Below are 17,556 nucleotides of genomic sequence, written 5' to 3'. Positions count from 1 at the left end.
AATTGATGTGCCCATATATAGACATGATGACGTCATATCATTACCATATTTGGGCACGTCACACTTTTTTGTTTAGTTTGGCAGTGTGGACTTAGCTTAGAAGTATTTTCTATAACAATCTCCCATATGTACTAATTTATGTACACTTTATTTATTGTACTGGACTGGTATTACTATTAATATTATACGCAATATTAAATTTCTCAACGTCCCCATGACATTCTTGCGCAATTTATAAATTCGCGCATCATTTTAATTACCAATAATCACCGTGTGGTGGCGTGTGGTACCGGTGGTTCCCGACGTCTGAAACTTCCAGGTGTGGACGTACGTGTTTTCTTCTGTGTTTTGTAAGCTAAAAAAGGTATTGTACATTTCAAAAACAAATAGGAAAATGTCATATTTGTGTTATATGAAATTGTGTTATATTAAAGTATTGTATTTGTTAAAATTGAGACAGGCTGCTCTCTGTGTACACATACGGCCTAGAGATCACCACAATTGGCAATTGAGTAGTGCCTGGAATCTGAGGAATATATAAGGTTATGGGCCTAGGCCTAGTAGTAAAATAAGTTGTCAATAATATAATACTATATTGTATGAAATTATGCGTAGAATTTAATGCTACATGCAAAAATCATAATGTTTGATTCCTGTATATTATTTTTTCTGTTTTGATTTGAAAATAGAATTTTGTTAATGATTTTTTAATGATTGTTTTAATGATTGTTTATCTTTTAAGTTTTATTTTCATAAATAAACAGGGATCGGGTACTGTTCAAAATGCCAAAGAAAAAAACTGGTGCTCGTAAAAAAGCCGAGAAACAGAGAGAGAGGCAGAAAGGAATACGAGCAGGAAATGAAGCTAAGAGTATTGTTGAGTGGCCATGCAACTTTACAATGGTAAAGCTCTGTCTACACTATCAAACTTTATGTGACAACAAAATGTGATATATACCTATGGACATGATGATCTCGTATCACTACCAATATTTGGGCATATCACTTCCGTATTTGGGGAGTATGTCACACTTTTTATGTCAAACTAGTTTGATAGTGTAGACAGAGCTTAAAATTAAAGATAAGACAATTAATATGATTTAGATTAAAGTACTTAAATATAGTAAAAGACAAACTGGAGTAGAAGAATTTGCTGACTGTTATTTATTTTGTACCTTTTTTCTTTTGTTTTCTAGGAATGTGACAAGTGTAAAAGGTAACTAATAAAATATTTCCATTTTATCATGTTTTAAATTATTTTCAAAATAAAACAAATACTGAGGCTATGACATCTATTTCATTTTATTTAATATAAATAATACAGAAAAATTGGTTGTAAAATTGTGAAATCCATAACCATGACTAAAGCTCTGTCTACACTATCAAACTTTATGCGATGTGCCCATATATGGACACGATGATGTCATATTACTATCATATTTGAGCACATCACACTTTTTTGTCAAGCTAGTTTGATAGTGTAGACATAGCAGTGCTCACTTTGCTACTCCCAGTCTACAAAGTCAGCTAAACAATGCAAATATACTGAACTATGCTGAAACTGCATAAATTATATGTTGAGTAAAATGTTCTTTTATTTTTCAAAGGCGACAGAAGAATCGTGCATTCTGCTATTTTTGTCAGTCGATACAGAAACTGCCAGTATGTGCGCATTGTGGTAGGAATTGAAATTTTGAATTATTAACATACAGTCATAGAATAATGCCATTAACCTTTCAATTTATATACATAAACATATTCTGTTTTAAAGCACTGTACACTTAAAACAATGTTCTTATTTTATGCCTTTTATATATATATCTCTGATGATGGGCTATGCCCGAATCATTTTGTGTTAATACATTTTATATATTGAGGCAGTTTAAACTTGATTTTTATTTTTGATTTACTTCCCATGTAGTTCCGGCCACCCACAACATTTTAAGTTTGTTGACTATGTATCATTTCTCAGTTAAGTAGATTCCAGATATTCCATCATCCCATTTTATTTCACCATTTATTTTTTGTTTTTTTTAGGTAAAACTAAATGTATGCAGAAATCTGGGGATTGTGTAGTAAAACATCCAGGAAACTTTGCGGTTGGCTTGGCAATGGTGGTAAATAATTTATATATTTTTCATTCATTACTATTTTCAGTAAATTATGGATTGTTGCAAAGCTAAGAGTTGGTCTCTCTTTTGAACACAGTACCTATACCTAATAAAAATTAAATACTAAAAAATATATAGATTAAATGGTTTTTTTTTTAATTGAATCAATTTTGAATACGCTGCTTACAGTACATGGCATTTATTTGTTCAATATTAGAAATTGGTTTTTTGTACACCACAGCTCGAACATTATAATACAAGGTGGAACTAGTCATAAAGCTCTACTTATTAGTTTCTCTAGCACAGGAACTTTTTTATATAAATTTTCAAATGTTCAAGTTTTTCTAAATAAATTGAAATTACTGTAACATTGATTTTATAGGGAGCCATTTGTGATTTCTGTGAAGCATTTGTCTGCCACGGTCGTAAATGTTTAACCACTCATGCATGTGAATGTCCTATTGCTGATGCAGAGTGTATAGAATGTGACCGTGGAGTTTGGATCCATGGTAAGGCTTTTGTTTATATATATATAATATAATTCCCTCGGGGGAGCTCAAATGTTATAATACACCTCTAAAGCTTTGTCTACACTATCAAACTAGTTTGACAAAAAAAGTGTGATATGCACAAATATGGTGGTGATATGACATCATCATGTCCATATATGGGCACATCACATTTTGTTGTCACATAAAGTTTGATAGTGTAGACAGAGCTTTATGTATCTGTTATCTGTATAGTATAGACCATGTTATATGCTGTGAACTTTTAGCTATACACAAATACAAACTTATATCAGTGGAATTGATTCATTATCATTCATGATTCCCATTTATATTCATTATTTATTTTCATGTTTTTTAGGTGGTAGAATATTTAAGTGTTCGTTTTGCGGTGAACATTTGTGTGAAGATGATCAGTTTGAGCATCAAGCTAGCTGTCAGGTGTTAGATGCTGAATCATACAAATGTAAGCAAATATCAGTTAGTTTCTTAATTAAGGATCATCAAGATCTTCCTTCTTCTTCTTCCATTTAGGAGCAAACTTCTTTGTTAAAGGCTACTGCTCCACTGGCTCTGGCTTTTGCAAGTTGTATGCGTATAATAAATCAACCAATATCACACAAGGATCATATAGCATAAACATTACTAATAAAATATATGGGTTAGATATGTTTTCGCTCAATCCTGTATCAGGGTGGGATTAATCTTTTGTCGGTGTAGACTTAAATGTTTGTCACGGTGGGCCTAATCTTTTGTCATGGTGGGCTTAAACCTGCATCAGACTGGGCTTAATTCTGCATCAGGGTGGAGGTAGGCTTTTATCAGGATGGGTTTAATCATCTCTGGGTGGACTTTTATCGAAGTTTTTTGTGAAGATGGGCTTTTTTCTTTGTCACAGTTCCAGGCTTAATTACATGTGGTCTTATATGTTTCATTATCTAGCTGTGAAATATGAATTTTATTTAATTTTTAATTATCTATCTTCTAGGTCTTTCATGCAATAAACTTGGTCAGTACTCATGTTTGCGGTGTAAGGTAAGAAGTATTGAATAAATTAAATTATGAAGTTTGATCTGAACGGCTGCAGCAAACATGTTATTTGAAATTTTAACATCGCAGTAGGTGCATCACAATATATGAAAATATCAATTCGTGCGCGATGCATTCTGGTATTTATAACAGGCTGCTTAAATTATTAGAATCAACTTATTTTTCACATTTAGTTTTCAATTTCAGGATATTTTTATGAGTTGATTATCATTTCCATTTAACCTTTTTCTTAGATCTGTTATTGTGAAGATCATATTCGAAGAAAGGGTTTCAAATATGAAAAAATGACTTCTATTCCATGTCCTAAGTGTGGTTATGATACGAAAGAGACCAAGGATCTAAGCATGTCAAGTAAGTATGAATAATAAAAATGCTATCAAATTTTTGTGCACCACATATGGACATGATGATGTTATATCACTACCATATTTGGGCATATCACCACCACCATATTTGGGCACATTACACTTTTTTGTCAAACTAGTTTGATTGTGTAGACAGAGCTTAAGATATTGAAAACACCTTCAAGAGTGTTTTGCAGTAAGAGCACAAAAGAGTAATTTATCATTATTTTGTAGATTATTCTGAATGCATTTTATTAAGTATTTTGTTTTATTTAGCACGTAGAATTGATTTTGGTCGTCAACAAACCGGTGGTGGCTATGGAGATGATGATGACGATTATGGAGGCGGGGGCGGTTATTTCTCCTATGGTGCTTCATCCTACGGAGGTAATACTGATATATTAAGATGACAAGTATATTTTTATAGTCAAGTCCTCTGAATAGAGTTTAGTCACAGTGTTAAAAGATATATTTCCCCTCATTAATATCATGGGGAAGTGTCTCTTAATAGGGGTCTCCCTAATAGACAAGTGTATTTGGAAGTAGATTATAAACTACTGTACCATTTTAAATAAAAATAAATGTCTTTATTATTTCAGGTGGAGGTGCATTTAGTTACGGTGGTGCTAGTAATGTAGATGATGACGATGATAATGAAGATGACGACGAGGAAGAAGAGGAAGACGATGATGAAGATGATGATGATGTTGAAGAAGATGAAGATGGGTTATCTAATCCATTATCCAGCTTAAACATCGGTCCCACTTATGCATCATCCAAGTCTCAGTATAAATGAAGGTGATCAGATTTATTGTGCGGTTAATATTTAGTCAAAACCAAAATCTCTCTCTTCAATAAATTCTTTTATCAACTCTTTACCTAAACATACAGTTATCTGTAGTTATCATATACCACAAAATGGTCGACACAGTGCCATATATTTTTACAAGCTACAAGGCACAAATTCATTTGTAACTTTCAAATTACTGAATAAAAGTTAAACCTTAAGCTCTGTCTACACTATCAAAGTTTATGTGACAAAAACATGTGATGTGCCCATATATGGACATGGTGATGTCATATCACTACCATATTTGGGCACATCACACTTTTTGTCAAATTTTTTTGACAGTGTATTTAATGCCGTTGTAAAAAGAAGTACTGATTCAAAGCTAGCATTTAAACTAAGGGAGCCAAGATAAGGTCAGCATATTAAAAATAATGTGTAGTGTATACTATCGTCCTTTGTCAAAGATTTAAACAAGGGAACGCAAAAAGAACAAACATACAGTAACTATTACTGCCTCTCAATAAGTAGTAATTAAAAGTTTTAATACAATAAAATATAATGTTTATTTATTTTGTAGTATTCTAATTTCCAGAAAGATTTATTTAAACAAACAAACAAAAAATGTTCTTAACCCAAGCTTAATTCATCTGAAATCATATTTTCACTTTATTTTTAACAACTGGAACAGACATTCTCAACTTTATTGTTATTTCCTTTTGTTAAAACACATGATGTATTGGAGCTGTAGCTTGGTGGTGCTTGCCTTCCAATCTCAAGGTCCAGATTTCAATCCTGACCTAGTGCCAAGTTTGTAACTCACAACTATTTCAACTCCACTCCCAAAGCCTCAAATGATACCTAGTTTATAAGCACGATAAATAATGAAATAAGTTTATCTATCATGTAATTGACGAGTTACTCACTGTTGGATGCGTATGAAATAAAAATATACTATATTATACATTTAATAAACACATTCAGCATAAATACAACACATTTATTTTCTTCGAAAGTTGAGTAAACATTATAGCACTTCTGTTTTTAAGAACATTGACAAAAATGACTTCATTTTCTTTCTCTATTGCTGGCTATGTATACATTGTAGTCAATGCTTTGGCCTGTGAGAGTTTATAGTACTTCTGTTTTTAAGAACATTGACAAAAATGACTTCATTTTCTTTCGCTGTTGCTGGCTATGTATACATTGTAGTCAATGCTTTGGCCTGTGATTGTTTAGTTCTTTGTTCAGCCATTCGTTCCATTAATACACTTTTATAGTTCTGCCATGTCTCTTGAGCTCCAATTTGGTTACTTGCGTCTTCCTCACTCATCCAATCTCGGATCTATAGATATGAATTGTTTTTATAGCTCATTACAAGAGGATTTTATGTTTTTGTTTGTTATGTTTGGTTACGTACAATGTCATGGTTGAATGATCATATTTCCTATGCATTCCCAATACCAAGGTATAATAGGGCTTCTTTAAATAACATTTATACAGTAGAATTTCCTTCTTTAGGACAAAACTATCTCAAACAAAAGTTTTTCTATATTAAGTGTACACTTTATTCGGTCCTGTAGATGTCCCCTTAATAGAGGTTCTACTCTAGTTTGAGACCTACCAGAGATCATATATCACTATCCAGAATATTATGTTCCATCCATTTTGTTATCAAAGTGGTAACTTACCAACATATCAATCCGTAACATTGTAGGTGTGTTTGCGTTATTCTTGAAAAACCGTTTGTTTATAGCAACAATCTCAGCACCTTCACTCCACTATCAAAGAAACAAGCAATGTACTTTTAATTCATATTTTGTTCCTATATTATGCTGTGTTAGCCCTTCTCAGGAACACAACTAATAAAGACATTCTGTATTTAATGCAGTCAAAATTTGTGGCAAGGATTCCAAGAATTTGGAAAAGTATTGAAGTCTGGATTTTACAAAGACTGTCTGATTCTTAAATCGTTTGAGTTATTTAACAAGTTTTATAGAAGGATGGTTTATAAAATGTTCACTTACCACAGCAATACATGAACGTTCAGAAGATTTACCACTCTGGAGATCATTCAGTCCCTGATTTTAAATGGAAAAATAATTTACAATTTATTTATTTTTATATTAATAGTTGTTATATCATTTTAGCAGTGTTAAGAAAGTCTGTTTGGGAATTTAAAAAGTTTGGCTGTTTGAAGAAAACTATGGTCTGTGTTTTCAGAGAAAATATGTTAGTTTGGGTCACTCTAACTGTAGTAAAACAGAGGACACCTTCGAGACCTAACATCACAGGAAAGTGTCCCCTTTATAGTGGTGTCCTAACGAAACTGTGTTATTTTGTTTGCTTTAGGCATATGTGGTCAAGGATTACCAATAGTAAATGAATCACTGTCCTATCAAATAGGTGGTACAGGAGCTATTTCGTGAACCAGTTCACCAGCGTAACTCTCTATTCGTTTCAAATGATGAACTGGGTTCTTTAAAGTGCACATGGGGAAACAGTGTACACTGGACCTACTGTTTATAGTCCTTATTCGAGAAGACTTGTTCCACCACCAGAACTAGGAGCGAGTCAGCCTCAAACCCATGCCGATATTGTTGGCTTTTTAGGTACAGTAAACGGCGCCACTGTCTTAACCGCTCGACCATTTTACTCAATACTGTATACAAATATTATTATATCTTACAAATATGTCTCCTTGTCGTAAGGTATCAACTTGTATATAGGCCAACCGTTCTTGTACGTGATTTACACGCTTTGGTTGGCTTGCTCTGGAGGATAATTCTGTTCTTGACCGCTGTGTCATAAATGACAAGTTTTGGTTCAAATCTTTTGAGCGGTTAAACGTCCCAGAATTCGGTTCAACGAGAGCTAATGCCGGCATGTCGATTGTTGAATGAATGCTTTCTCTGTGTTTTACCCTAGATCTGTAATTTTGCTAAATATTAAAAAATAAATTTAAGTAATTATTTTGATAGCAAAGTTGGCGGATGCTAGAAATTCAGGAATACTGTACTTGATTTTTAGATAGCGTTGTATTTTTATAGAATTGTATCTAATTTGGCATAGTGAAATTTTGTTATGCTTTACTTTCTAAAGTTATTTAAAGAAATTTTATGAATGACGTTCTGTACCTGCAATGTTGAAACCTTGTCACTGTCTTCTGCTAAACTTTGCTCTAAACAATTAATAGATTTTAAACTTAGTCTTTAGTTTTTTTGGATTGAATTCAGTAATATTGGATTGAAATGTTTTCTTGAATTTTGTACAATATTGGATAAACTACTATTACACCTTTGATATAATTATTACTATACAAAATGCAGGAATCAACCTAATTCCTTCTTTTTCTTTCTTTCTTCCTTCCTTCCTTTATATGGATGTCAAGAGTTAAAATAATGTCAAAATACATACCATGCTGAGATGTGGCACTACTAGAATTACTTGATATATTGCAGTCGTTTGGTTTCTAAAGAAAAGTTGTGAAAAGACAGAAAAGAAATGCGAACATTTGTATCTCGAATTTATCACCAATTGATTGAGTTAATGATATACAGGTTCCTCTATAATTGGATATATTGTACTATTGTTGTATATGTTCACCATACAAATTGCATCTATAGATAATACAGACAACACTGTACTAGAACCCACTTCTTTGCGACACTCCTATTAAGGGGAAACGTTCCTGAAAACGAATGAGGGGAAATACACATACACATACAACCCCTAAGGGACACTTTTTAGCTCCCTTAATAGGATTCTACTGAAAATCAATTTGCAGAGTTTAAATGAAAGGAGGTATGATGTTGAAAACTTACCTGAAGTCCTAATGTGTTGCGATGTTGATTTAGATGTGATTTACTGTCAGTGGAATCTGCTTTCGGGATCTGGAAAAGTTGGAAATCAATTGTTAAAGTTTGCCAAAGTTCATGTATCGTCAGAAATGACTGGGCTGTAGCAACCAGTACGGTTGGTAAGGGTTTTTTTTTATAGAGGCCTTTGGCAACCTTGTGGCCCTCACACAAATTGTCTCTTGCGATCACCGCACCACTTTATTTCTCGTAGCTACGCCATTGAATGGAGATCGTTGGATCCTCCTATTATATTATAGTATAGTATAGTACAAAGGCATGTCTCACCTGAGGCAGAACAAAGTTCGTCTGACCGCTGAGAACCATTTTCTTCCAACTTGTTCCTAGCATTGCTGCAAAACAAAAAATCAAAACGTTACCAAAACTCTTGAAATTTACAGACCTCACGAACACACAGCTACTTACCTGGATGCTTAGAAGAGAAACTCAGTAGGGCTCGTGAGTCAGAGATGTTATTATATATTCCAAGATAGGATGTATGACATTCATTTATTTTAACTGCAGTAATTTGTCTTTGTCTATAACAGTTCTTATTTAGGGTTAGAATGTGTGATAGCTATGTCTTATTTGGCCACTCAATTTAGGAATATTATTTCTAGATTTGAATGATCAATGTTTACCATCTGCGTGAGAAGATGTCTTGACATATCCCAACTTGTTGATGCCCTGTCTGCTGTTACATCGTCTGTCTTTGGACACATCCGTCACCCATTGTTTTCGTATGCATTTACAGGAGCCCTAAGAGAAACAAAATATTATGTGGATAAAAAAGACCCGATTGGGATCCCCGAAAAGACCCGATTGTGATCCTCGGAAAGACCCGATTGTGATCCTCGGAAAGCCCCCATTGTGATTCTCGGAAAGACCCCATTGTGATCCTCGGAAAGACCCCATTGTGATCCTCGGAAAGATCCCATTGTGATCCTCGGAAAGACCCCATATTGTGATCCTCGGAAATACCCCATATTGTGATCCTCGGAAAAACCCCATTGTGATCCTCGGAAAGATCCCATTGTGATCCTCGGAAAGATCCCATTGTGATCCTCGAAAGACCCATTGTGATCCTTGGAAAGACCCCATATTGTGATCCTCGGAAAGACCCCATTGTGATCCTCGGAAAGACCCCATATTGTGATCCTCGGAAAGACCCCATTGTGATCCTCGGAAATACCCCATTGTGGTGATAGAAAAATATGATAGATACAAAAAAGTTATGTATACTGCACTGTAATAGAGATAATGATGCACTAACAAACAGACCGACTGAATGAATAACCGAAAGTAATGTTATTTCTACTTACGGATTTTACAATAAATACGTCTCTGGTTTGATTGGTATCATCCACAATCAGTTTATCAGGACTAAAAAAAATGTAATTTGTATATGATGAAAAATTAAGTTTTTTCAATATTTGGTGAAATCGTTAAGAATATATTTATATAAACATAAACGTATGGGTTGTATGAGATGTTTTACCTACCTGTAATACTTATATTGTATCGCTTCTGGGTGCTCATGAAAAATTTCAATTGGAAAATCTTTAAATAAATCTACGGATCTAGAAAAGAAATAAGGTACAGTACAAACATATCGTGTTTACCTATCCAGTAATAAAGGCTGATTTTAGTTGTGCAACGTGCTGTACTAAACACAAAAAAATAGCAATCCAATTTTAGGAGTAATTTGGGTGGTAAAATTTTAGCCTTACCGTAAGAATTCTATCGGTGGCCCTAATATTGTATTTCTTAATTCGAAATAATCTTGTTTCTCAAGCACCAGAACTTCAACCATGCCTTTACAAACAAGACTGCATTGTCGGAGCCATTGGTGTTCAAGTTCTTCTCCCTTTTAAATTAACGTAACAAATAATTTATTCAACAGTTTTGGTGTAAAAATGTTCCCTTAATAGGAGGAGTGTCCCAAATGATGGGCTCTACTACTGTAATTAAAGATTAATCGGTCTGTTAAAAAACTGTAGGTCTACTGAAATGCTATGAATTTTAAGAAATCGTATTATTAATCTTAGAGAAGACCATACCATTATTATTGTGGGGGTTATTAAATCGTACAAGTTGACTTACATCTGTACAGCTGCCTTTACGTAAGGTTGCCATCACTTTGTTGATCACCCCGCTTTGTAATTTATATTGATGAATAAGTTGCACTACGAAAAGAAAATGTTTAAGCATTAAATTTATTTCATTCATTCATTATTTATTCAATGGTATGTAGGCCACTGGCCCAAGTACAATAATAGCAAATAATACATATTATAACATTTAAGTACATTTACCAGGTTATTGATTATCATTACTAGGCCTATACTTTCTATCTCTTACTCTCTTCGTATATACGGGTTTTTTTTAAATGTATTTATTACAGTAATCCTAATGTAACTAGTTTTTAGTGGGCCTCCTATCACAATCCCCCTGGAGTTTATTGAAGATCCCTTTCATCTTCTTTAAATGTGTTAATCCTTCTTTCTTTTGTGTATTGTTTTGATGAGATGAATAAAGAGGTTGAGTTGATCCCCCACCCTATCCCCAAAATTGTGCATGTACTTCTGAACTACTGCCATCCGTGCACCGTCACTCCCTTGCTTGTTTGTGACCTCACTCCTAACCTTTCCGCAATTTCCATACACTAGAAACCTAAAGCTCTGTCTACACTATCAAACTTTATCCGAAAAAAAATCTGTAATAATATATATGGACATGATGATATTGTATCACTACCATATGTGGGCATATATCACTACCATATTTGAGCATATCACTACCATATTTGGGCACACCGCACTTTTTTTTGTCGAACTAGTTTGATAGTGTAGACTATGAATTTATTATGTCAACGATAAACATCAAAGTGTACAATCAAATGTATTGACACATGAATCATACGAAGTCAAGAGAATAATCAATAGGCAATTAATTTCAATTATCGGTCGGTAGAATTTATTTAGAAAAATACTTGAGTAGGAGAGTACGCCTACCTGCCTACTCAACCATAGATATCGATTTTCCAATTTAATGACATTTAACGAGTAAATACAAATAGAATGAATGTTTTCATTATTCATAAGTACACTTGATTTTAATCAACAAACATGAAATCAAATCAATTACGTCACTGCGTACGTAAGTAAAACATATATTTAGGCATAGAGATATTATAATATTATAATATCTCTATGATTTAGGGAATAGTTTCCTTCTCAGACGAAATCCTTTCATATCAGGTTTAGAAATAAAAACACCAATTTAGTGTCAGATGGTATCGTTTTCCAATAATAACAATATAGTAGAACCACTTTTAAGGGGACACCTTCAGGACCCCAAAACAAAGTGTCCTCTTTAATAGGGGTTGGTTTGGCCGTACTGTTAACAAAGTTCGTTCGTTTTACGGGAGAGTGTCCCTTAATAGGAGTGTTCCAAAGGAGGAGGTCTAGGATAGTGTGGATGAGGGTAGTTATTGGTATTTTTTGTCACTTACCTCTTCCGGATATGACGTAATAAAATCTATCTGGTACCCTCCCTTGAAATGCTATGATTCGACCGTCGTCATAGCAATCGTAACCAATGTGACGCGCGAGGTCTTCCTCGACTCTACTCGAGAACATAGTGAACGCTTTTGTTGCTCGTAGATAGTAAATTATCTGAAATGCATATCAAATTTGTTATTAAACTAATAAAACACATCGTCAATAAAGAATAACATTATTATGGTAATCGGGAGCTTTTCGTTAACCTACGACTTATGTAAATTATGCATTACGTCATTTGTCGATGATAATTATTAATTATAAATAATTCATTTAAGTAGTTTATATCAGCTGCTGCTTTTACGGAGTTTTCCGAGAGCTTTTTCAACTTTTTTCAACTTTCGTGAACTGAACTTCCGACAGCATAATAAAATTAAAATAAACTTGAGCTTGATAAAAAACAATTTTTTGCAAACATGTTTCGTTTTTACACCGAACAACATCATCAGTGCAATGAAATACGGTCTTAGACGTTCTAGTTATATATACCTTTATACAGGTAATTATAAATAAGATAGGCCTACTCACTTTTCTTATTTCTTTTTCCTTTCTATGTTCCGGTAAATTTGTTAAATATAGTTGTAATTCCAAGGCAACCTAAACAAAGAATTTGTCAATAAACATTTTAATTTATAGGTTAGAAGAATATTTAGCCATGTCATAAAATGATAGTTCGAGATACGTTGTACAATGGTCTAAAGCGTGGTTCCCACGCAACGCTACGACGCAACAGTGCTGCAAACATCGCAGGTTTGATTTCACGCAGGCGGGGGCAAACACAATTATTGGAAGGGCATTTTCTTACGTTGCGTTACGTTGCGTTGCTAGTGGGAACCAAGCTTTAAGCTTGGTTCCCACTAGGACACAACGCAAGGACGTAGTCGCAACGCAAGCGAGTTGGCCAATGACAAGCGACAGTTGGAATAATCCATCGCTTGTGATTGGTCAAATCACTTTTTGATTACGTTCTTGCGTTGCGTCCTAGTGGAAACCAAGCTTTACGAGCACTTTCAGAATGCGACAGGCTACGTCTTTTTAATTTCGACGGCGTCATACTCTACATTTTGATACATAATAACAAGAAAAAACAACGTACACTACTTTTGAAGTTGGCAGACCTTACCGTCTGCAAGTTGGTGGCAAACGTCTCGCTTCTGTTGCCACCTTCCCCGTTGGTTCGACTCGCTTTCTTCTTCGTATTGAAATACCTATCAAAGATGTATAAAGACACAAGTTAAGGCTGTTTTTAAAACGGGAAACTAAGTTCATAGATTAGAAGTAACAAGGAAAATAAGTACCCACTTTTTTCTCATCCTAAACGCTCTTGTTAAGATGATTACAAGACATGTGGCTGAACGAAAACGAAGTAACGCTTTTCGATGCTAAAAAGATAGAAAAAATAAATAAAGTTATAAAATAAAGTTATTTGAAATGTTAAAGTTGCTACATTATATTACGTGTACTGAATTATGTACTGTCAGTGCTGACAAAAGTTGCTGAAGACATCAGCAAATCTGGCGGTAGTTGGTACTCTCATTAGCATAAGCTTAAAATCGTTTTTGACACATTCGGGACGTTATAATGAAAGTGTCCCCTGAATAGGATTTACTGTTTATGAGTGTGCTTTCTCATTCATTTTGTTTTAACATTTTCTTTTACTCTATCCATTAAAATGCTTTCAATTATTCGTCCCTTTCCGATAGTTCTCTGTTTTATTTATTTGAGGGGGAGTGAGTGACCAAGTGGTTAAGACAGTGGAACCGTAATCCATAGTCATAACATCGGCAAGGGTTCGAGGCTGCTCAGTTCCGTGGTTCTGGTGGTAGAACGAGTCTTCTCGGATAAGGACTATAAACGATAGGTCCAGTGTACACACATGGCACTCATACAGTAGTACATCTTTCGAGACGAGTAGGGGGTTACCACTGTAGATACAGTCACTACTTTAAAGTAGGCCTTCTTTATAGTAGGCATCATAGTAGGCATAGTTGCAAAATCTTCAGCTTGTTGAAGGCGGAAACTTAATAAGAAGAAGATCTCAATCAATATAAATGACACGGGGCTAAATCGAAATTCTAACCTTCCTTTGTCTGCTCCGGATACGTTTGAAAGTATCAGGTGTGATGGTACAGAACTCCTAGAAGATACAGAAGGACAAGATTCATGTTTCACATCCATTATGGAGTAATAATAACCATCAGCAGGTGTTTTTGGTTGTAATTGAAATTAACCATGAGTTAGTTAGCATTATAGCTTAACCTGCACTTTTAAGACATTTGTAGTGAAGTGTGTTTTTGAGCACTATCACCTGTCACACAAGAATGATTTAATCAATGCATTGGTTTTAGGATGTGGCCATATATGGACATGATGATGTCATATCACTACCATATTTGGGCATATCACTACCGTATTTGGGTACATCACACTTTTTTGTCAAACTTGTTTGATAGTGTAGACAGTGCTTTATAGAGGTTATCAGAGGTACTGATACATGCGTTTCGGAGGAATGCACCTGCGCAGAGACGTAGACCTGAACCCTGTTGCTCAGTACGACACAGTACCGTTACTACATCAACAATACCGACCCTATTGGTTAAGCTTGATTCCAACTAGGACGTAAGCGAAACGTAAGTAACTTGACCAATCACAAGCGATAGATTATCCGAACAGTCGCTTGTCATTGGTCAATTCGGTTGCGTTGCGCTTACGTCCTTGCGTTGCGTCCTAGTGGTAACCAAGCTTTAATAATAGTGTATAAATAGTAGGCCTACGAAACGAATATTTAGGCTTACGAAACGAACATTTTGCTTAGGTGATTTTGGGAGGAGAGATTTGAAGAATGCAAAGCCAAAACTATTAGTAGTGCTACACTATACTTACCCTGACTTTTTCTCGCATTGGACTACCCATTCTTTCCATTGCATTTTCAACACTCTTTTTTGGTGTTACCATATCGGTCACCTCCATCAGCCGCTTTTCTATGGTTTCCATGGCATCGTCATCTAAAATAATTGGAGAAAATGTGATAATTCTATCTATTCTATTTTCACATACAAAGATGCGCAAAAAACAAAATACAAATCCGCGACTTTCCATCTTTTTTTGTAAATTACCTCTTTCGATAATTGACGCAAAAACAAAACAAAAAAAAACAATTTACAAACCAGAACTCGAAGAATATCCGTTAGATATTCGGGTTAAAATGTTTATAGAGTTATCCATGTTGCTTGAATAAAGAGAAAACGATTTCGACGATGACGTTTTAAATCGTTAGCTTCGTTTTATAATTTCCATTAAATTGTCCATCTTCTCAACGTTAATTCTCATCTTATTTGATTATAGACTTAGATGTAGGCTAATTATGTAAGTGCTTCTTCATGACAAAGTTCGGATGTAAGCATTCGCAACTGATGTAGGCCTACTATTCGAATATCTGCTTTTACACATTAGATACAAAACGATGCTGTATAAGTATTGAACAACGTAGACGTTCCAAAAAAATATAAAACTGTACTTTTTCTTAAAAGCCGTTATAATTCTCTATATTGTGCTTGCGTCGGGTGTCGTAGTTCAATTGCTTTTAGTTTCAATCGTTTCAAAACGTCCGGAAAGCGTTTCTTATCGTTTCCTATCGGTAATTTGACATAAAAGAAGAAAAAGACGAAACGAACACCGGTTAAAGCAACGATTTTTGTCAGTAAAAAGCGAAATGAAGCAGTGGTATTTCACAATTGAATTGCGTTGCACAGAAGTACTGACGTCCTATTCGTTGTAAGGCAATTCTGTAACTGATCTTCGATATTAATTCCATTGAATAAGCTAATGAATTACATTTGAATAATAACTGAATTGTTTTCACGAATCTGTCCTGTTCAAACATTCGTGACGTCAGTGGGCGTTATGTTACGCGTGCTAATATCAAGTTGTAAAGTCGTATTCGCGCTCTTTTAATTATCGTCTGTTTAAAGCAATTTGACGACAACACAGAAAATCAATACGTCACAACCTATTAACATAAAGTTGGTCACGGAATAATCAGTAGCATTGATTTAATATAAACGGTTTGACTATGATTGAAACACATTCAATGATCATTTTTATACAAATAATGTTGGGCGATGACGTCACGAACTGTAATGACGAATTAATTTAGTCAATTGCAGACGATCGTTTGACATATCAGCTGGGTCCTGATCGATTTTTAAGAAGAAAACTATACTTTTCTGTCATTTTTTTTAGTGCGTATGACATTTGTGTTTGAAGTCAAATAAAATATGTATTAATTATAAAGTTATCGATAAACATTATAGCTATACTAGAAGCATCTTTATTTTAGAGTTTCAAGATTGTGGACGTGAAAAAAAAATGTTTGGTTGTGTTTCCCTAGTCTGGGTTCCATACGGAGTTTTGGCACATATGGCGTTTCATACGTGTACTACAGACTTGGGGCAAGTCTAGTGTTTCCCTTGCTGGACGAGTAGCGTCCTAATTAATGGAGATTTTTTCTCTATTTCTGTAGGCCTATATCTGCAGGCAGCACATTGGGAGATGAATACAGTTGGAACGTTACGATTCCACTCGGCGTAGACTGCCTACTACATCACTGCTAGCATCATAGAGATATTCTCTACTCTATAATATCATATACGGTAGTTCACGAACTTAAAATATCATTGCGCATATGGAACGGAAATGTTCGATCTACTTGTCAGAGAATTTTTTTTTACAGGAGAAGATACATTCGACCGCTTTGTCCTAAATGATCGCTTGATTTGGCGCGGAAATTAAAGCAGTGATTGTTTTAATTGGACTGAGGAAATGTAACTCCACCGAAATGATATCCATCTACACCTGCCGAACTACAGACAACTTAGGTGATACTAGCTAATTTCTCGTTTATTGCATATTACCTATATAGTACAAGTGTGCGATGTATCACCATAGAAAATTCATATTAAATGCAAAGTCCCGTATGCTGTTGTAGGAAAGTTACCGTATTGAATTTTCATCTGGGGGAACGGGTATAAGCTCACCTCTCGTACTTCGATCATTTAAGCCTCCTAGTCTATCAAACTTTATGTGACACAAAAATATATTATATATATATTTAAGCATATATCATATTTGGGCACAATACACTTTTTTGTCAAACTAGTTTGTTAGTGTACACAGAGCTTTAGGCAATGTCTGTGACCAGCTACGGGATATAAGAGCAAATACTCACATCCCTCTCTTTGACCACGCCCTTCTTGCCACCATCGTCTGAAATGAGCCCTGTACGCCCCGGCGTCGAATATTGCTTCATCCATCCACAGGTCACCCTGTTCTCTCAGCC

The 17,556-nt window shown here is 34.7% G+C and overlaps 2 protein-coding genes across 3 annotated transcripts; one reads left to right on the top strand and one right to left on the bottom strand.

The window, feature by feature from the left end:
- The first annotated feature begins 271 nt into the window (after positions 1–271).
- LOC144843196 (zinc finger protein 330-like) lies at positions 272–5,402 on the top strand. The gene is made up of 11 exons (XM_078699970.1): positions 272–364; positions 765–903; positions 1,197–1,216; positions 1,608–1,678; positions 2,038–2,117; positions 2,494–2,620; positions 2,979–3,083; positions 3,606–3,652; positions 3,901–4,018; positions 4,288–4,398; positions 4,611–5,402. The coding sequence occupies exons 2-11, from the start codon at positions 784–786 to the stop codon at positions 4,805–4,807; spliced, it is 996 nt and encodes a 331-aa protein (XP_078556096.1). The 5' UTR covers positions 272–364; positions 765–783; the 3' UTR covers positions 4,808–5,402.
- LOC144843185 (uncharacterized) lies at positions 5,380–17,556 on the bottom strand. Of its 2 annotated transcripts, XM_078699953.1 has the most exons (20): positions 17,446–17,556; positions 15,102–15,223; positions 14,299–14,355; positions 13,521–13,600; positions 13,315–13,426; positions 12,747–12,815; positions 12,170–12,332; positions 10,759–10,841; positions 10,386–10,522; positions 10,158–10,235; positions 9,978–10,038; positions 9,297–9,414; positions 8,944–9,008; positions 8,623–8,691; positions 8,216–8,270; positions 7,936–7,979; positions 7,488–7,739; positions 6,826–6,879; positions 6,490–6,579; positions 5,380–6,143 (listed from the first exon to the last, which is right to left on the bottom strand). In XM_078699953.1, the coding sequence occupies exons 1-20, from the start codon at positions 17,528–17,530 to the stop codon at positions 5,994–5,996; spliced, it is 1,944 nt and encodes a 647-aa protein (XP_078556079.1). In that variant the 5' UTR covers positions 17,531–17,556; the 3' UTR covers positions 5,380–5,993. The 2 variants fall into 2 exon arrangements, with proteins under 2 accessions (XP_078556079.1, XP_078556080.1); XM_078699954.1 differs by lacking the exons at positions 7,936–7,979; positions 8,216–8,270.

The sequence above is a fragment of the Antedon bifida genome, chromosome 5 (assembly GCF_963402885.1).
Source record: "Antedon bifida chromosome 5, ecAntBifi1.1, whole genome shotgun sequence".
Taxonomy (NCBI): Eukaryota; Metazoa; Echinodermata; class Crinoidea; order Comatulida; family Antedonidae; genus Antedon; species Antedon bifida.
Note: the sequence above shows the minus strand (reverse complement) of the source record. Positions and strands in the feature narration are given on the sequence as shown.